The sequence below is a fragment of the Mandrillus leucophaeus genome, unplaced genomic scaffold (genome assembly GCF_000951045.1).
Source record: "Mandrillus leucophaeus isolate KB7577 unplaced genomic scaffold, Mleu.le_1.0 Scaffold25, whole genome shotgun sequence".
Taxonomy (NCBI): domain Eukaryota; kingdom Metazoa; phylum Chordata; class Mammalia; order Primates; family Cercopithecidae; genus Mandrillus; species Mandrillus leucophaeus.
This window is the reverse complement of record NW_012102587.1, coordinates 228205-250491: the sequence shown is the minus strand read 5'-3', so window position 1 is coordinate 250491 and position 22287 is coordinate 228205. Positions and strand designations below refer to the sequence as shown.

Sequence of the window (22287 nt, the reverse complement as noted above, 5' to 3'; positions counted from 1 at the left end):
CACCCAAGCTGTGCAAAGTTAGGCACATGACCAATGGGATCTTAGTCTCCTCTTCTTACAGGTGAACTGAAAAATAATGAGGATCCTTTCCAGGAATAGCACCATATGCATAGTCAGAGTAGAGCCTGGAAGAAACCAGTAGGATATGGCTAGCCTGAAAAAGTGAGAATGAATGGGGAGGTCTCCTAGGAATGGGGAGAGGACCAAACAGATGGAGCTGGAATTAGCAATGGGTGAAGTAAGGAGGGATCTCTAAAGGATGGTCATAGAAATAAAGTCCTATTAAAGTCCCGGTGGTGGCTTTTGCTCACCCCTGCAAGATGGGATTATCAACCGTCTATGTTGGTTGCAACTAACTGTTCAGCTACCCTCTCCTCCCCAGGGCCACATGTTTTGTCGAACTGCAATCCTTGCCCAGGAAAAGCTCTCTGCCCACACCTAAATGAGACCAGGTTAGAATTATGGAACAATGGAGGCAGTGGTGGCCCTAAGGACAAACTGAGAGAAAGGGGGAGAAATGGAAAATGAGTTCCTGCCTCCTATGAATGTTAATCTTGCACAGCAAGTTCCTGAGCAGGTTTCATTTGTTTGCTTGTTTGCAGCAAAGAATTTGGTGAGAAAATCTCCATGGGGAGATAAATACCTGTAAAACGCTATATACAGTTTCCCAGGGAGAAGACTTGTGTGAAAACCCTTATTTCACAAAGAAGAAAGCAAGGGGTATTTTATGTGCATTGTGGGAGAATTAACGAGACCTGTCTAATCTCTCTGGAGAGGAAATCTCAGAGGGGGATCTGCTCTCTGTGTGCGTTGTTTCAAGCTATTTCCAGATGGGATCGTTTTATGCTTCTTACTTGCAGACCTGTGCTGATGTGCTTTTGTTTTCTGTTTTCCTGCAGATGGACCGTCAACTTCGACTCAGTTATAACTTCTCTCCAGAAGTAGAGTTCAGGGTTATAAGGTCACTCACCCTGGGCAAAGTCACAGGTATGTTGTTCTAGTTCATACCTTTCCAGTGGGCTTTATTAAAATAAATGAATACATAATTTTCATTAGGGTGTTTAAGGATTCAAGTCTGCAGCCTTTTGCTCCCGTCATATCTGAGATCTGAAACCAAGATTTCTTGTTCAGAAAATGCCAAGATGTATCTGTGGCAGAAATAGGCACTGCATTTCTATCTTATTTTATAAAAATTTCCAAGAGGTAAAATATTAAAGTAATTTAGCAGAATACTTAAATGTGTACTTAATTTTAAAATATATTTTTAAGTTTTACTTAATTTTAACTTAAATGTATGAGTGCATAAATTAAGGATTTGAACAACTCAATCGTTCATCAAAAATTTTAAAGGCATTGTAATTTCCTACTATAATAGTGAATCTTCTCTTTTTCTACTGGAAGTTCTGTCAATTTTCACTTTATATATAATGAGAGTATTCATTACATGCATACAAGATGGAAATTTTTTATCTACCTGATGAAGTGAACATTTCATCACACTTAAGTGATCTTTTTAAACTTTAGTAATGTCTTTCAATGCTTAAATTTATTTTGCCCATTATTAATATTCCTATTACAGTCTCACTTAACTTAGTATTTGCCTGGCCTCTTTTCTCATTCTTTTTCTTTCAAGTTTTCCTTTTCTTTCAGCTTTGTAGGAGATCTTGTGAAGAACATACCGCTAGATTTTATTTTTATACCCAATCTGTCCATCCTTTTTTTTTTATAATGGCAAATGTAGGTCCTTTTACATTATGGAGCTACTTGTACAATTGAACTTGTTTCTGCTACCCTATTTCCTATATATCCAACTTTTCCTGTGATTCCATCGTATTCTTTCTGACTCTCTCTCTCTATCACAGTACAGTGCAGAAAACATTAATAACTCAAGGCACTGTAAGCAGAAATACATTTAAAACAGTAAGTTAGTTGCTTACAAAATTGTATACTTACAGTGTGAGTTCTTTGTGGGGTCTTTTGGAATGACTTCCCCGTGCCCCAGACTGTATGCAAATTCATAAGTAGAAGGAGGAGGTCTCTGAAAAATGGTTGTGAAGAAGGCAGCACACGCCCCTGCTTTTGCTTGCCGGTAGATAGAGCTGAAAAGGCAGAAAAATGATTCCTGCTACAGCCCTCAAGCTTCATAAAGGGTTTATAATTTCCAGATGTAATGTTGATCCAGAAACCTAGCTGCAGTAGGGTCAAAAAAATGTCCATTTTAGTTCCCCAAATAGCAGTTGGAAGAACCAATCAACACTGATCCCAGATTGAGTTTCATTTATTTCTGATTCCATTCCCCCTCCTAATAATACTCATTTTTATGTTTTTAGATACTGCTTATTTTTGATATATTAATATAGACACTAGTTTATATATTCCTCGTTTCTTCCTTTATCTCAGACTTTTCTATTGTCTGCCAGACTTTATTTTCTTCTTTTGAACTAAATTCTTTTGAATTCTTTTCTGTTTAAGGTTTCCTTCATTATATATGTATGTATTTTTTTTCCTGAACAAAAGGTTTGTATTTTACCTTTAATCTTGGAAGATAATTTTGCCAGATCTTCAATTCAATATTGAAGGATATTTTCTCTCAGATGTAGAGAAATTAGTCAGAGGTGTTATGGAGCCAGTGTACCTATAAGATGGAAGTGTTATGGAGCCCATATACCTGTAAAATTCAGGTATACACGTCTCTCCCCAACTCTGCATCCTTCAATGGTGGCAGGATGCCAGCTTGAAATCAGCTGTAGTAGGAGGGTTTACACTGTGGATATCAGAAATGCTAAAAGCCAGGACTTCCCCTACCTCTTCCTACTGAAGAGCCAGTTTCAGAGATTTACTGGCACATCAGTGTCCTCTTGTTTCCTGGCTCCCCTGGTTGCTACCAAGAAGTCAGCTGTCCATCTGTCCTGCTTTTGTAGGTACTCTGACCACCTCCGTGCCTACCACCTACAAGTTGATTTAAAGTCATCCCTTTTTCTTTGATGTTTTGCCATTTTGTCATCAGGTGTCTGCTTGTAGATTTCTTTTTAAAGTATCTTACTTGATATTTTAATGTTTCCTGTTCAGTATGTCATATGTATCTATGCATCCAATTCATATTTATTATTCATATGTATCCGTTCATCAGTTCTTAAAAATTCTCAAAATATCAAATCTTACTTCCTCCTATTCTATCTACTCAATTCTTTTATATCTAAATTATATGAACTTAGACTTGCTAATTCTATCATCATATTTCTTACACTCTTCTTGTAGTTTTCATTCTTTGATATAACATCTTGCATTCTGGGCAATTCATTTGGCTTTATCATCACATTCACTAGTCCTCTCCTTATTTATGCCTAATCCCATTCAATGAATCATTTCTTATTGATTTTATCTTTCATTTCTAAAAATAATATTTTGCTCTTTTTGAAGCATGACTGTTAAAAAAGATAATTTTTTGTCTCCATTCTTTTGTTCGTTTCCATCTTTTTATGTATTTAGGCATTTCATTAATAGTTATTGAACATTTTGTCTCTGATAATTCCAACATCTGAAGTCTGTGGGGGTCCCAGTCTGTTACTAGCTGTTTTCTAGATTTTTTCCTGTGGTAGCTTGTTTCCTTATGCTGTGTGTGTGTGTGTGTGTGTGTGTGTGTGTGTGCATGTGCGCATGTGTGTTTGTTCATATTGATTGCAATTAATTTGTGACAACTCTAAGGATCAAAAATCAAGACACTTTCCTCAAAATAAGATTTTTTTTAACTTCTACCAGGTGCCAGGAGGTACTACCAACTTAGGACAATTTTAATTTCTCACCTTTTTTTTTCTGAACAGTGAAGAAATATAAATTTGAGCTCCATATCTGAGTGAGATCAGTCTTCTGGTTGAAGTCTTAGCAGAAATGTTGTTACTATTAGTATCATTAACCAAATTAAAACATATTAGGAAAGAGGGAAAATTTGGGCTTACTGACCACAAAGCCCAGACCTTTTTCATGGCCCCCTGCTCTGTGTAATGGAAGTTCCAATAATATCCTCTTGTTAAAAATGAAAAAAAAAAATCCTCATTAAATCTTACCACTGTGTAGAGCATTCATATGACCCTTCACTCTTTCAGCTAAGCCAGCAATAAGACTGGTGAATTGAAACTTTAAAGCAAGGCACTACAGACAACTTGTTATTTTATTTCTGGTGCTTCGTAATTATCAGATAGAAAAGAACTGTTAAGATTGAGGAGGAATCCTGCATTAGTCCATTTTGGCATTGCCATAAATACTTGAGACTAGGTAATTTATAAAGAAAAAATGTTTAATTGACTTATGGTTCTACAAGCCATAGAAGAAGCACGATGCTGGTATCTGCTCAGCTTCTGGGAAACCTCAAGAATTTTAAAGTCATGGCAGAAGACAAAGGAGGAGCAGGCATGTCACATGGTCAGAGCAGGAAGAAGAGAGAGGAGGAAGGTGCCACACAATTTTAAACAATTATATCTCACCAACTCACTCACCATCACAAGGACATCAACAAGAGGATGGTAGTAAACTATTCATCAGAAATCTTCCCTCATGAGCCAATCACCACCCACCATGTCCTACTTCCAACATTAAGGATTACAATTCAACATGAGATCTGAGTGAGGACACAGATACAAGCCATATCAAATACCCAATAAAATGTCTTCATTGTTCTAAGGATGGGAAACATCTGCCTACTGGGCTGCCTTCCCATTTGAACAGCTGTTGAACAGATGGAAGGATTTGGACCAACACTTAACCTCAACACTCTGGTCTATGAAAGTTACCTAGCAGAAGGTAAAGGGAGACAATATGAGCATCCAGGCTTATTATTTAGAAAGGACACTAATCCGGGGGGAACTCTGGAACAAGGAAACCAAACCCCATGCATCAGAAATAGAGCAGAGTAGGGATGGAGAAAACAGGAAGGGATGGTATTAAGATGGCTACATGGAATTAATGATGAATGCAACTGAACTTCACAATTTTAGAAAAGATTGCTTTGGAGGTCATTTCCAACTGTAAATCAAACACTCGAAAGCATTTTTCATGGTAGATAGATACGAAAAAAAAAGTATGTAGTAAATCTAGTGTCTCAGTTTTCTTCAGTACCACCAATAGCATTTCATTGCAAAGCAAAAGCAAGTTTGTTCATTTTCTTTTTGTCCAAGAAAGGACCAATTCCTTATTAAAGAGGACAGTGGTTTAGTACATACTCTATACCAGCCATGGTGCTACAGATACTGTTATAAATAAAGCAGTTTTTTGTTTGTTTGGTTTTTTGTTTGTTTGTTTCCTGAAGGTCCCCATGATGTAGATACTGGCCCACAAAAAATAGCCGATATAATTGTCTACATTAAAACTTCACTGTTGGTTCTCTAAGAATGTTGATGCTCATATCTGTCAAGTTATGGGATATTGCAAACTTTATTCTGTGGTTTACTGACATTTCTTAACTTTCAAGTGAGAATTCCTTGTTCTGGCCGATTGCATCAGTGAATTTAAGAAAAATAACATTAAAAGAGAGAGAACATATATTTAGGGAAGTAACCCATTTGGAAGAGAGAATGTTTCTGGAAATGTACTTATTTCATTTGAAAGTATAGATGTATATGCCTCAGATTTAAACATAGCGTGCTCTATCACTGTTATTTCTAAGTCTCTGTTTAACTTGGCCCTGTCACAAGAGCATAGACAGCCAGGCAGACTTAGGAATTGAAAAAACTTGAAACTTCTAAAAGAAACTCTCCTTTTTTCTGTTTAATTTATTTTTTTCTGGTCCTGATGTCCCCTTCTTTACTCTTCTAAAATATATCAAGAAAGTTTGATTTCAAAACAAAAACTACTATTGTTTGGTGAAATTAAGAGTTACTATTATTATTATCATCGTCATACTTCTGAGAGAAGTATGATATTACTCTTCTGAGAGAAGACTTCTTGCCAGTCTGCAGAATTAAGAAGTAGCTACTTTTTAAAAATATGTAAACAGGTTAAAGTTTAGGTGGAAAAGAATTATAGTACGGCCTTTAAACTGTTGCTACAAAATTCTGAAGAGACATTAAAATGAAATTTGCACTCATGGCATGCTGATAACATTTTTTTTTATGCAGCTGATGTTTATTAATCTCCTACTTGCCAGTTTGATAGGCCAAAGCTCACACCTGCCAGAGGCATTATTCTTCTGCTCCAGTGGCTGTTTGCCCATCTAGATTTCAATGTTTACTTGCCTCAAAAAAAATACAGAAATTGAAAGAATTTCTTCTCAAGATGCGTAAAATTTACAGTTAATCTGTAAGTCGCAGAGCTATCTGTGAGCATGTACACATGATTTTGACATGTTAAAATGAATTCTGATTGCATCTATAGAACAGGGTTCTTTAATTCTCCCCAATCCCTCAGGTTTACACTTTGAGCCTACTGTGTCTTGTGCAACATTACAGTATCATTGAATGAATACTTTGAATGCTTTCACGTAAAATCACCTTACAAGCATCTTGCAGAGGGTGAGTTACGGCTGCCATTTATAGAAAGCACAGAAGAATTTATGCATATAAATAAAAGGTGTGTACTTCAAAATGCTCACTTTGGAAGACCGTACTCTAATTCCTTTTTGATTTTGGACACAGAGGCTTCTTATGATTCAAATCTGGCAGTCGATGCTAAACTAGGAAGCACAATTCTAGAGTGGAAGATGCCCAGCTTTTTGGAGACAAATTGACCCATGTTTGCATCTCTCACGTAGTTAAACATTGTGTGACCTTGGTGAATTTATCTAACTTGTGTATGGTTCCTTATTGGTAGAATGAGGATAGTAATACGTAATTCATTTAATGAATTCACAGAGCTGTGTAAGGATTTCTTGAAACATTATATGCAAAATACTTGGTATTTAGCATATACTCAAGAAATGTTTGCTTTTTTTTTTTTCTTTATTTTCAAGGTTGTAGAAACATAAAAGAGAACTGTGAGGGTTTGTTTTTTTTTTTTTTCTGTTTTCTTTTTTGTTAATGTGTCTGTCAAGGTGACTGTAAGTGTAACTTCCAGGGAGGTGCTCAACCGAGCTCTAAAAGAGCAATTCTGAACCATGGTGAGTCTTGCAGAATCTAGTGTGACTCGTTATCAATTAGCACTGTTTCAAGGGTATATCAAACTCATACCAGATTCAACAATGACAACAAAAGAGGAAATAATAGTTGGTTAAAATAGAAGTTTCAAGGTATAAGATCTGCTTCAGGTACAGCTGGCTTCAGAACCTCAAATATGAAGATTCGGGTGTTTCCAGTCTGTCTGTTTCTCATTCCACATTTGACTGCTTACCTCTTGGAGGGACTTCATTTGCAGGCAAGATTTCAGCGGTAATGAAGGTGAAATCATCAACTCCAGGTTTAAGTAGTATCAGTTCAACATTCCATGTGGAAAGAAAACCTCTCACTTTTAAAAGTTCCAGAAAACTTTTCTTGTGTTAAGTCATGGGGTTGAGTTTTCAAGGACCAATCTCAGACCATGGCAGTGTTCAGGTGATTGGGATCTACTGCATGGCCATGGCCAAATTACTCACCCAGCTACGCTGTGAAGAGAGTGAAGGAGTTAGTTCAGTGTTAATTGCATGGGTTGATAACAGGGAAAAGGTACTTCTCAGAAGCAAGTTGAGCTGTTCTTACCAGAGAAAGAGAAAAATCAACAATGATCTAGTAATGCCACCTCTTTTTCTGCCTTGCATTTTGCTCTCCCTCTTTTAAGAGGAGAGAAGAGGGTGCAGTTATAGCCATGGGCTAGGAATTGTGGCTGATTTGGGAAAGGATTGTGCCAGTGTGCATCAACAATTCAAATATGTTGCAGTAGGAATAATAATAGTTGAGGTATGCTCTTTTAATAAATAAATTCATGTAATCTTCTTTAAAACAAGTTTATAGCTTCCACAGTGACTCCTCTAAAAGATTATTTCATTTTAAATGCATAGGCTCCTCAAATTATATTTCATTTTGTTTATGGTCATGCATAGTTCTTTAGTAAATACTGAATCTCCAAACCACAGCCTCTTCCAGACTCAAATCCTAACACTGTATGAAATTGTCTTATATTGTGTCCAGATAATTTTTAATGATACTGTCTCTTTGGGTAATACAGTATTTTAGATACGTTAATCTAATCTGACCTTCTGCGTCATGAAGTAAATGGTGTGTTTTAGAGCATCATGAAATATCAGATTTCAATAATCATCCCAATTTCCCAAACACGCATGTCTTATATTTTCTACTTTGTGGATAACCAGCATTGAATTGCAACTGGGTTATATGGAATTTTTGTTATTTTTTTTTTCCTTTAATAACAAGTTACATTTTTCCCCCACAGATAAATTCAATAGATAATTTAGTTTCTTCTCATGCAACAGGAATGTGTGTTATCTTATGATTTAAGATGCAATTTTATTTCTGTGTGTTACATGAATCACCTCATGATAGCAGTGCCAGCCTGCTCCATGCTCTGCACTGCTCTGTAAAAGTTGTCCCTTTTTTCTAAGAGTGAAACCACTCTTTGAATAGAATGCCCTTGAGTTACTCATTTTATATCATCACTTGCCTGCTCTGTCTATACTCGTGACTAAAAAAAATGAATGAAGCAAAAATATCAATGACACGTTGTTTCTAAATGCAGACTGTCTTCAGCTGGGAGGAGCTGTTAGTAATCTCCTTCTAAGAGGGGTGGCCTTCAAGGAAACGCCAGACTTTACACATCTTTGCCTGACTGTGATAGCAAAGGATGTTTTGTATGGTGGCCCAGAAGTCACATGATGTGACTCTTATTGATATAAACTTTAAATTAGTTCTCCTCAAGCAAAAACTATTGAGCATTACTATGGCTACACGATGTGTGAAACAAACAAACAAACATAATAGCAAAAAAATTATCCTTGTTCTAAAGATCCGGCTTATCTTAAAAATTAATTCTTTCAAAGGAAAGTTATTTGCGTGGGATCTGTTGGTAGTATTAAAGTTTTTCAAGGTTTTGAAGTATCCCGTGTAGGCTATGCTAATTCTAGGTTTTCTTCACTGTTACCAAATGATAATACTAAAAATGGTATAGTATTCATAGCATACTAATACTAATAGTACCATAAAACTAGTAGTTACTGTTAGTATGATTATTTGATAATATCTTTCTGTATGCTAAGTCCAAACTCGTTCCTTATGTTAATTTATTTTTCCCCAGGGAGATAAGTACCATTCTTACTTCTATTTTTATAGATGAGAAAATTGAGTCACAGAGGTTCGGTGACTTTCCCAATATCACGTAACTCGTAAGTGTCTGGATTCCACACTCCTAATAGATCTTGCCACAGTTTGGTTTTTAAGGAATGATATGAAGTGTTTGACACAATGCATAATTCATTTGTCTGCTGAGAAGCTCTGCATCAAAAGTTTGTCTTTTTAGACCTGATGGGCTTAAAAGTAGAGGTAGAGTGAGAGAGTCTTTAACCATGGAGAGAAGATGGCACATTTCTTGTAAGTCAGGCTTTGGAATCAGCTGTGGGTTCAAATTATGACTTCACCATTGACTAATGTGACCTGGACAAATTACTAAGTCTTGCAAACGTCAGTCTTCTCAATTAGAACACAGGTATATGTTATTATAACACTTATAATTCGGAAAATCTGGTGGTGATGCAGATGATGTGCCTAGGTTGATGCCTGACATGTAATAAAAGCTCAGTAAAGTTTGTAACACCAGTATAATTATAACGTAAAAAGCTACTTCATCCAACTCAGCATTTTTCCTTTAGGACTCGAATTGCCTTCCAGCTAAAGGTATTCTAGTCTTTACGTAACAAAGCTTAAATTTTACTCTTCTCTCCCACTCTAGGAGGATGAATGGATAAGGCAAGGTGTCAACATGATTTTAATTCATGATTGGTAAACAGTGGAGGCAGTGGTGTGAACAGTATTTACTTTTTAACTTCATTTTTCTTTTTCTTTTTCTTTTTGGAGATGGAGTCTCACTCTGTCACCCAGGTGCAATCTCCGCTTACTTCAACCTCTGCCTTCTGAGTTCAAGCGATTCTCCTGTCCCAGCCTCCCAAGTAGCGGGGATTACAGGTGCGCGCCACATGCCCGGCTAATTTTTGTATCTTTAATAGAGATGGGGTTTCACCATGTTGGCCAGGCTGATTTCAAACTCCTGACCTCCAGTAATCCACCCATCTCGGCCTCCCAAAGTGCTGGGATTAGAGGCATGAGCCACTGCACCTGGCCCACAATACTCTTGATAAAATCATCTGAAAAGAGTTAACAAGGCCAAAACCCACCTGAAATTATTTAAACTTATTTTCTCAGGAGTCAAGCTGCCTCTGATGGGTTATAATCATGTGATACTTTTTGAGTCAGTCAAGCTTAAAATCATCAAATCTAGTCTGACGGTTAAAGACTCCAGACATCACCTCTGTCCCTCTCCACTTCTCAGCATGGAGTAGTCATGAGGTTCCAAAGACAGGACCCCAGTCTCATTTACAGTTTTGTCTTCCCTGCTACTGTATTGGCAGACACATATTACATGTTCCGTAACATATGTTGAAGGAAAACACACACAGTCACATACACACACACACACACATATGTATAATGTATAAATATTAGAGCTGTGGTTACCTGAAAGGTTATCATGCTACCCATGACTGGGCCCAGTGTTGTGCAGCTAGCTGCCTCCAAGACTTGGATGAGTGTCTCCAGCTTCCTCTTACAACGTATTTTTCTCACGAGTATGTGTGGTAGTGAGATGGGAAATGAATGGGTTGGGGGTCAGACAGTGCTGAGCGCAAACCATAGAAAGGTTGCTACTTAGCTCTGTCATGATTAACACCACCTCTCTGAACCTTGGTTTCCTCATCTGGAAAGTAGGAGTAGTAATACTTGCTTTACTGATTTGTTTTGAAGATATGAGATAATGCCTGTGAAGTGTCTGGTTTGAAAACAGCAACTATTGTTAATGAGATCATACAACCATGCCGCCTATTGATTTTCTTTGCCTGATATCCCTCTTCCTTGCCAATGGCTCTGCTATTGATTTATTTGCCCTTTGCCTGGGGAATCTGGGCCAGTGTTGTAAATGTCAATGGTGACAAAGTAATGAAGTACAAAGGATCCGAGGTAAGAGTAATGAACTCCCTGCAGTGGCCTTGTAGGGACCTCTCTGAAGCTTGGTAGAATGGAAGCACCGTATTGGCCGGAAGCTGAAAGAAACAAGTGAAACAAGCACAGGTTAGAATTCTAGATGCTTTCTCACACAGAAGGAGAGGGAATCAGGCTCAAGGAGGGTTACGTGGCCACTGGTTACTCATTGAGCCTACCAAGATTTTATTTTTGCAGGATGCCATTAATGATAATAAATTGAGTTTTACAACAGATTTGCATAACGTCAAGCTCATTGTCACTTAGGAAAGATTGTAGATGTCATTTATCCGTTTCTAAGAATGATTTGACCTGAATCTGTGGATTTTTCCTTTACACTTCCACAATTATCATTGCCAGTGATCAGTGCCAGAGGTAGGCTCTTGTGGCTAATATTTTTTTCTTTTTATTATTATTATACTTTAAGTTCTAGGGTACATGTGCACAATGTGCAGGTTTGTTACATATGTATACATGTGCCATGTTGGTGTGCTGCCCCCATTAACTCATCATTTACATAGGTGTATCTCCTAATGCTATCCCTCCCATCTTCCCCCTCCCCACAATAGGCCCCGGTGTGTGATGTTCCCCTTCCTGTGTCCAAGTGATCTCATTGTTCAATTCCCACCTATGAGTGAGAACATGCGGTGTTTGGTTTTCTGTTCTTGCGATAGTTTGCTGAGAGTGATGGTTTCCAGCTGCATCCATGTCCCTACAAAGGACACGAACTCACTATTCACAATAGCAAAGACTTGGAATCAACCCAAATGTCCATCAGTGACAGACTGGATTAAGAAAATTGTGGCAAATATTCTAAAGTTCTCTGCCTTTTCCTTGATAAAGAGTCAGATGGCCTGCTTCTTAGTAAGGAAAATAAATAAGTCATTCTATCTAGGAAATTTCTACTTTTAGTTCATTCACTTAATATCAACTGCTGCCCGCTCTAATCAACTCTAAGCAATCATATATAAGACTTGAATACATGCCCTATCTTTCTCATTTCTTGTCTTACCTTTTTCTTCAAAATGATTCCATAGAATATAAGCCTTGCATAGGGCATGCCTCCCATAAAAGATAAACATGATATAAATATTTGGAATTAGTAAATTACTCCCTAACACTATTTGTAGATAATTCATTGAATGCACTATTGGATACCTATTATATACAAGGCGATATAATAAGAGAAAATATGAAAACTTCAAAGAAGTAAAGCCCATAGGTCTGTGTTCCCAAAGTGATAAAACACATATCTGTGAGGATAAGACATTTATTTAATTGTGATATGAACAGTTTTGATAAGTGCTTTACAGATGGAGTGTGCTTAATATTCGTAAAAGGGAGAGAGCATTTCTAGTCGAGATGACCCAAATGTTGTTGTGTGGAAGATCACCTTGACCTTGGTCTTGAAGGACAGGTTTGACCTCAATAGATGGAGTACATTCCAGGAAAGAGGAATAGTGTGAACCAGGTAAGACCACAAGAAGACAAAGATAGTAGGATAGGAACAGTAAATAGGCCATCTGAGAGGGTTTCATACATGCAGCAGAGTAGAGGGAGGCAAGGGAAACAAGAACAGTCCATTGGGAGAATATTACAGAGGACATTCAGTGCTCTGCAAAGGCATTCAGAATCTATTGTGCAGAGAGGAGAGAGCATGGAAGGGAGCTCTCATGGTCAGAGCTGCTGTTATCATCCTCTCTTGTTAGTAACAAGCAAGATGGAGGAAAGAGACTGGTGTGCAGGTTATGCTAATGCCTATCCTTTGGATATAAAAGAAATAGTAATGGAACTGGGGAGCAGGTACAGGTGCAGTTTGTAAAATAAGAATTGGAAGATTTGGATAATTTACCGGGTAGGTGGGTGGCAGAGTACCCAGGGCAGGAATGGAGAGGACAAGAGGAAAGGAAATTGGAGCAGCTTTTTCCGGTCATTGCAGAGAGAAATAAAATAGTTCTGGTCTGGCCTGACCCCGAGTTTGCTGACTTGCGGCATAAGTTACAATGGACTGTAAGGCTGATACCTTACCCTCCTCCTTTGAGCCTGCTCTCCAGTTCTGCTCATCTGCTTCTGGATTTGAGAAATCCCTATCATCTAGCACATGGGGAAGAGAAGTGGATCGGATTGCTGCGGGGAGAGTCCAGTTAGGAACCTTCACTGTGGCGATGTTCACAGTAGCCCACCACTGCATGGGACACATCTCTCCCCATCTTGAATTTGTTACGATTTCCTGACTTGTATTTCTTACGTGTGTATGTAGCTGCTTCCTTGGGAAAAGTGTGGTCCTTGAAGTCAGGGACATTTTGTCATCATATTCTTATCACTCCCACTTTGAAACACGGGCCTTTGTGCTCTGTCTGTGCTTCTATGTGTTTCATAATGCACTTCTTCTGATTAATAATGCATCACAGGTGGTAGACATGTTTTCAGTTCAAGGGGGAAATGCTTGCACTGGTATTCCTGATTTTAAGATCTCTACTAGTGTGACCAGTCATTCTGGTCTACTCAAGACTGAGGGATTCCCAGGGATGTGGGATTATGGGTCCTAAAACTGAATCAGTCTTAGGAAAGCCAGCACAGTCCGTCGCCTAAGCCACACTCAGTTCAGGGGTTTTGCATAGTTTAATGGAACTGGACTTGGGGCTTTGAATGCCAGATTGACAACTGAGTTTCACGCTTTGCCCAGCCACAGCTGAGTTCAGGGGCCACCATCCCTGAGGATATGCTATGGTTTGAATAGGTGAGGTTGGGAAGGAGTGAGAATGAGCCACTCAGCCCACTGACCAGCACTCACTGAGTCTCTGCCAGGGTGCAGCATAGAGCACCAGGTTTGCTGAGATGACAGGAGGAGGCTGTGGGATTGTTTGTGCCCTTAAATATTCAGTGCCCTGGGTGGAAACCCAAAATTGTGTGCAAGCAGTAATTACAGAGCAGTTGATCTTTAAAGCATGGGACTTGTATTCTAAGGGCATTATTAAAAGACTAGAGAGCCAGACACGGTGGCTCACGCCTGTAATCCCAGCACTTTGGGAGGCCGAGACGGGCGGATCACGAGGTCAGGAGATGGAGACCATCCTGGCTAACACGGTGAAACCCCGTCTCTACTAAAAAATACAAAAAAACTAGCCGGGCGTGGTGGCGGCGCCTGTAGTCCCAGCTACTCGGGAGGCTGAGGCAGGAGAATGGCGTGAACCTGGAAGGTGGAGCTTGCAGTGAGCTGAGATCCGGCCACTGCCCTCCAGCCTGGGTGACAGAGCGAGACTCCGTCTCAAAAAAAAAAAAAAAAAAAAAGACTAGAGAAAGGAGAAATCAAAAGTAAAATTATGTGTAACCAAGATCTTGTTTCCCTACTGATTTTGGATGGAAGGCCAGGCCTTCCCTATGAAGGATGATACACTCTGTCTAGCTTATGCAGAGGTGCTGTCTTCATCAGAGAGAAGTCCTGCAAATATGCACGTTTCAGATGCAGATCACATCAGCTGCTGTAGGTCTGTGAACGGGAAGTTCCATATATGTACATCTGTATTGTACTGCTAATAAAGATATACTTGAGATTGGGTAATTTATAAAGAAAAAGAGGTTTAGAAGACTCGCAGTTCCACATGGCTGGAGAGCCCTCACAATCATAGCAGAAGGTGAAGGAGGAACAAAGGCACATCTTACATGGAGGCAGGCATGCAGTGCAAAAGGGGGAAAAGCCCGTTATAAAACGATCAGATCTCTTATGAACTAAGTCACTATCACAAGAACAGGATGGGAGAAAGTATCTCCATGATTCAATTCTCTCCCTCCCAAAATACATGGGGATCATGGGAACTACAATTTAAATGAGGTTTGGGTAGGGACACAGCCTAACCATATCAATATATATCATCCATTCTTTTTTCTTTTTTTTTGAGACTGCCTCACTGTCGTGCCCAGACTGGAGTGCAGTGGCATGATTTCAGCTAACTGTAACCTGTGCCTCCCAGGCTTAAGCAATCCTCCCACCTCAGCCTCTCAAGTAGCTGGGACTATAGGCTCACACCACCAAGTCCAGCTAATTTTTGTACTTTGCATAGAGATGGGATTTCACCAAGTTGCCCAGGCCGGTCTGGAACTTATGGGCTCAAGCAATCCACGTGTCTCAGCCTCCCAAAGTGCTGGGATTACAGGTGTGAGCCACTGTGCCCAGCCTGTGTGTGCCCATTCAACCAAAAGCTTACTTTATATTGGGAGCCACAGAGGTTACTTTGGCTTGAGGTGGGAGATAGGGGCTTTGGTCATGTGTGTGGGTAGAGTGCTTCCCAAAACATGAGTGAAACTTTTATACACAGAGACACCAAGCTAAGCTTTTGGAGTTTAATATGGAATTTCCAGGTTAAATTATCTTTTCTTATAACTCTGTGTATATCAATGGTTTCTTTGTATGTGTGCATGTATGTGTATGTCCATGTGTGATGATGTACATACCTGTACAGGCATGTGTGTGCACACATATGTGTATGTTTGCATTTATCCATGTGTGTACACGTATGGGTACATGTACATATATATTCATGCGTGTGGGTTTGTATGTGCATATACATGCATGTATATGCATATGTGTGCATGTTTGCTTGTGTCCATGCATGCACATATATGTGCATGCATGTCCACATGCATAAACACATGTGGGCAATTGTGTGCTATAACTGTATTGTATATGTGTTTATCTGGATGTTTATGTTTCTGTGTATTTGTGTGTGTGTGCATATATATGTCTTTGTGTGTCCAGGCACATGTATATGTGTGCATGTAAATGTATGTCCATGCTTGCAAATGTCATGTACATTATGTTTCTTTCCGTATGTCTGTGAATACATGTACATGCTCGTGCACATGTGTATGCATGTGTGCATGCATGTTCTGCTCTGTGCATATATGTGTATGTGCATATCTGTCATGTATGTCTGTGTGCCTGCACATGTGTGTACACATATGTGCATATTTCATTTTATGTATATTTGTGTTTGAATATCTTTACATGCATGTCTGTGTGCATGCACATGTGTAGTCCTGTGCACATGTCAGTGTTTTGCATGCATATGTATGTGTGCATTCATGTTTCTCTCTGTATGTATGTGTACGGGAATACCTGTACATGCATGTCTCTGTATGTGCATTTGTTTATATGTGTATGTGCCTGTTCCTTTCTGTGTGTATGTATGTATTCATATCTGTACATGCATGTCTATGTGTGTGTCCATGTGTTTTGCTTCTTTTCTGCATAGTCACATTTCCCAATTTGCTTTTTCTCTGTTATGTCATGTGATCTCTCATTCTTGCCGGAGACTTTACTCATGCTTCTGATGGTCTTGGACTGTGCTCATGTTTCAAAAGGAAGTGTCTGGAATGCATTGCCTTGGAGCTACCCTGAAGAGTAGGGCTGGGCCTTTAGTTAGACAACTCCAATGTCTTTATCTTTAGCCCATTTATCTTGGGACAGGCACATTTCCTATAAAAGACTTCCCAATCCCTTGCTTAGAGAGAAAGAGGTACTGAAAGTCGCGGTGCAGACAAGAGCTGGTGCATGTCAGGTTCTACTGGGTAAAAGTCCCTCTATGTCTCATTTTTTGGTGAGCACCCTTGCCTCGGCTATCAACATTACCCTCACCCGCCTGTAATAACCCCTCAGTCATAGCACTTCTTTCTTCATTTTCCAGGCAGTATAGTTATTTGGGGGTATAAAGGGTACTTTTTGGAACTATTTTATCTTTCTCTAAGATTGCTTTACTTGTGAGAGAATTGCTGTGAAGTTGTCTGGGGAAGAACAAAAGGCTTTTAGATGCCAAGTCTTCTAAATGTAGAACCCACTCATATCAGTCAGGATTCAACCAATGGAGCATGACTAGTAGGAGATAATATATTGAGATTTATTGCACAGAATTGGTTCACATGGTTATGGAGGCCAGGTATGTCTGAAATCCACTCGGCAGGCTATCAGAAAGTATAGCTGGAACTCTCAGGCATGCGTGGAAGTTGCGGTGGAATTTCTTCTTCTTCGGGAAGTATTAAAAGCCATTCTACTCATAAGGCCTTACAACTGATTGAATGAGACCCATACAGATTATCTAGGATAATTTCCCTTACTTAAAGTCAACTGATTATGGACTTCATTTACGTTTACAACGTACCTTTACAGCAGTACTTGGATGAAGGCTTGACTGAATAAGGGGACTATAGCCTACTCAATTTCACACATCCTTAGACCATTATAATAGTCTCTCTTTATTTTTTATTGAAGTGAAATGCACATAAAATTAACCATTTTAGAGGATACAATTCACAGGCATTTAGTATATCCACAATATTTTGCAACCATTATTTCTATCTAGCTCCAAAACATTTTCATCACTCACCCACCCACACACACACACACACACACACACAAACAAACAAACAAATGCAAACTCAGTACCCATTAAACAGTCAGATCTCATCCCCATCCCTCCTCTTAGCTCCTGGAAACCACTAAGCTGCTTTCTGTCTGTATTGATTTACCTATTTGAGATATTTCCTATAAATGAAACCATACAATTTGTCACATTTTGTATCTCACTTCTTTCACTTAGCATAGTTTTGATATTTATAATATTGCATCATGTATAGTACTACATTCCTTTGCATGGTTGAATAATACGTTGTATGTATATGCCAGGGTGTTTTTAAAAAAAATCTATTTGTTCTTTGATAAACATTTGAATTGTTTCCATATTTTGGCTATTGTAAATAGGGCTGCTGTGAACATGTGTATATGTATTTATTTAAAGACCTGTTTTTAATTCTCTTGGGCATATCTCTGGGAGGGGATTTGTTGCCTTTTGAAAGCCATTAACACGCGAGGACTAGCCCAGCGGAATCAATCAAGGAAATTGTATATTACCAACTGTGCTTCCCACAGTCTCACCATTCTCCTTGTCAATACAAAGAGATATTTAAAGATGATTCTGGTTGCATTTATTCTTTTAATTATCCTACATTTGTGTTTCCAAGAGCAGGGTTGCCACACTTTGTCCTATCAATTCTCAAATATAAGTTAATGAGGATAAGGACAATCATGGAGTAATATCCCAAGGTTATTATTTAATATGTGGTTCAAGGAGATTTTGTTAGCAACCAGACTTAGGGTAAGTAGTAAGATTGGAGGCAGGAGTGTCTCTGCACTCCTAGAACCCTGTGACAGTGAGCAGTTGCCTTACATCTCCTGGTTGCAAATCTATCCTTTTTGAAATGTCAGAGACTGCCAGATGATCTTTGGAGTTTATTCTGGTTTTGAACATTATATTATTTTGTGATGTATGAAAATGTTATGAACTTTGACTTTGACAATTCTGATGCCAAATCTGACCCCAAAGTCCTATTTCATGCTACTTTTTAAAAGGGGAGAAAAAGAAAATTGAAATCCAATTCAGTGACCCAAATTGATGAATTTCTGGGCTGCAAGCAAACCTACTGAAAAAGAAATTTAGCTTGATGATATTTACACTTAAAACATTAACATGCATTTTAATAATCACATGTAAACACAAGTGTGAATATTTTATGACATTTAATACTTTTATCCTGTGGAATTCCAAACTCCTCCTGCTTACCTCACTGGGCGGCATACTTCCTTACCTTTATAACTGACACCTGTGCATGTACTGACTCCATGACCTGGGCTTCCCATGGAAGTGCTCCTTTCATTGAATGCCAGCTGCAAACATGTACCCAGCCACTTTGACTGTTAATGAGCTCTCATTCTCATTTGAAATATGTCATTACTTCTGTGTGTGGTCATCCTGGATACTCCTCATCTTTTTTCTTTTCCATGGCATAGCGAAAAAAATATGGAATTTGGAGTCTTATGCCACCAACTTCCATTGTAGTCTGGACTCTGGAGTGTGATTGTTATGTGGATCCTGAAACCTTTTTGACAGCAATTCCTAATTTATAGTACTGTGGTGACCGAAGCTATGTAAGCTCTTAGTTGCAGTTTAGGAGGGGCAGATTGAAGGAATCTGGGACTCAAAGTGTTGTCCATGCCAAAGGCTTTAAGAGACAGAACAGGGAAATCCAAAGAGCTGAGCTATGTAAATCCAAAGAGCTGAGCTATGTATTCAGGATCTCAAATCAGGACTTCTCATTCCCCCTTGTATTCTTTGGTAAAATCTTTGCCTGAAAATTGCTCAGGACTTCATCCTATCTAAGTTTTTTTGAAAGATCACAGTAATTTTTTTTTATCATATGCATAGGAAAAAGTTTGATTATGCATCATTTATATCCATCTTGTATCTTTGTGATTGACTCATTTTGAAACTGATATTTGATAAGAATTTCCTTGTGTGAGGTTAGGAGGAGAAAACTGGAATCAAGCAAAGGAAGAAGAAAATTAGTTGACTCACTTATGAAGTGGCTGTTATGAGTAATTGTAGGTGTCAGCTTGGCTGGGCTATGGGGTGCCCAGACATTTGGTTAAACACTGTTCTGAGTGTGTCTGGAAGGAGGTTTCCAGATGTAGTCAGCATTAGCACTGGTAGATAAGTAAAGCAGATTGTCCTCCCCGCTGTGGGTGGGCTTCATTCAATCAGCTGAAGACCTGAATAGAATCAAAAGGCTGAGTAAGAGGGAACTTCTCCTGCCGACCGCCCTCAAACTGGAGCACTTGTCTTTCTCTACCTTTGGACTCAAACAGAAACATTAACTCTCCTGGAGGTACAGCCATCTAGCTTTAGGACTGGAATTTACACCCTCAGCCCTCCTGGATCTCCTGCTTGCTGACTGCAGGTCTGGGGACTTTTCCACCCCCGTGATCATGTGAGCTAATTCCTTATACCATATGTATATATAATCCTGTTGGCTCTGTTATTCTGGAGAACCTAGACTCATACAGTGGAGGTTTCAGTTCTGAAATTGCCCCTCGTCATCTAGATGTTCATCAGAAAAAGATGGCTCCCTTTTCTATAAATAGGGTATTAAACTTTTATCTTTCTTTGCGCTCTGCTTCTGGAAGCTCTAGAATTCTACAGGTTACATCTAAGTTATTAGCAATTGCAGTTTGCATCTCAACGTGTCAATAAACTTGAAGAGCACCGAATTCAGATTTCAGCTTACTACATCTCTTGGACACACATCTTCAGTGGTCATAAGTAATATTAAAAACCCCTTCTAACCAGCACTTCTATAGATGGTGAGGGATGCGTTAACACACTTTTCTATCATAGTTAGCCATTCCTCCCTGCTCCCCAAATATTGTCTGTTTCTAATTCCTTTCTGTTCCTTTGGGAGGGAGATGCTTATTATTAAGCATCAGTAGAAACATATCTGGCAGTGAGAGCTGACACTTGCCTATGTGACAGTGGTAGGACAGTAAAATGGTGAGAGCTTGAGACCTGACATTGGACAGACAGAGCCTGAAGCTTGGCTCAACCACAGGTCGCTGAGACCCTGGCAAGTTCCTCCTTTTATCTGGCCTCAGTTTTCTCATCTGAAAACCAGGAATCATCATTGCAACCTACCAGAGTTGTTTTGATGATTAAATAACTCTGGATGTATGTATTACATGCTTTTACACACACTGCTTAGTGCACAGTGACTGCTGAATATCTAGGTGCCATATGGAGGCAATTGTAGCTGGGGAATCTGAAAATGAAGATGAAAGAAAGAACTCCTGTGAAATTCAGGCTAGAAAGAAAACTTGGCAGAAAAGTAACTTCACATCTCCTATTCTCTCTGTTTTACCACATTTTAATTCCTGGCATAGGAGACCCCGTGGACAGCCTGGTCTTGCAGAGCCAGGCCCTGTAAAGTCAGGCAGTGGAGGTGGAATGGGACACACAGGCGAGCCCAACACCTGAAAAGCCAGGATTGGTTTTTTGTTTTCCTTTATCTAAAATGTAATGAGAAGTCATAAGTGACTTTTTTAAAAGAAGATTGGTTTCTTTTTCTTTTTAAATAATTTTAGCTTTTATAATATCTCAGATACAGAGGGCACCTGTGCGGGTTTGTCACGTGGATATATTGCCTGATGCTCAGGTTTGGGATATAATTGATCCCATCACCTAGTATTGAGTATAGTATTCGACAGTGAGTTTTTCAACCCTTTCCCCCTTTTAATAGTCCTTGGTGTCTATTTTTGCCATCTTTTTGTCCATCCTAACGTTTAGCTCCCACCTATAAGTGAGAACATGCAGTGTTTGGTTTTCTGGTCCTGTGTTCATTCATTTAGGATAATGGCCTCCAACTGTATCCACGTTGCTGCAGACGACTTGATTTCATTCTGTTTTATGGCTGTATAGTATTCAATAGTGTATATGTACCACATTTTCCTTATCCAATCCACCATTGATGGGCATGTAGGTTGATTCCATGTCTTTGCTATTGTGAACAGTGCTATAATGAACATATGAGCACATGTGTCTTCCTGGTAAAACAATTTATTTCATATATATATATATACACACACACACACACACCCCCCTAATAATGGGATTGCTGTGTTGAATGGTAGTTCTGTTTTAATTTCTTTGAGGACTCTCCAAACTACTTTCTACAGTGGCTGAACTAATTTGGATTTCTACCAACAGTGAATAAGCTTCTTCTTTTCTCCAAGCCTCATCAACGTTTGTTGTTTTTTGACTTTTTAATAATAGATATTCTGATTCGCATGAGATGGTATCTCATTGTGGTTTTGATTTGCATCTCTCTAACAATTAGTGAGGTTGAGCGTTTTTTCATAAGTCTGTCACTTGTATGTCTTTTGAGAAATGTCTCATCACGTCCTTTGCCCTTTTTTTTTAAGTGAAGTTAGCTGTTTTTAGCTTGCTGATTTGTTGAAGTTTCTTATAAATTCTAAATATCATACCTTTGTCAGATGCATAGTTTGCATATATTTTCTCCCATTGTGTAGGTTGTCTATTTACCCTGTTGATTTCTTTTGCTGTGCAGAAGCTCTTTAGTTTAATTGGGTTACATTTGTCAATTTTTGTTTTTGTCGCAATTGCTTTTGAGGATGTGATCATAAATTATTTTTCAAGTCTGATGTCTGAAATGGTGTTCCTAGCTTTTCTTTTAGGATTCTTATAGTTTGAGTTCTTGCATTACTTTTTTTTTTTTTTTTTTTTTT

General features: G+C 38.8%; 1 protein-coding gene across 1 annotated transcript in view; it reads left to right on the top strand.

Moving 5' to 3' along the window:
* The window catches only part of CNTNAP5 (contactin associated protein-like 5), a 951880-nt gene that overhangs the window by 902431 nt on the left and 27162 nt on the right, over nt 1-22287 (top strand). The window contains exon 21 of the mRNA XM_011983413.1: nt 900-987. Within this exon, the coding sequence (XP_011838803.1) occupies nt 900-987 (88 nt within the window). The remainder of the gene's footprint in view (nt 1-899; nt 988-22287) is intronic.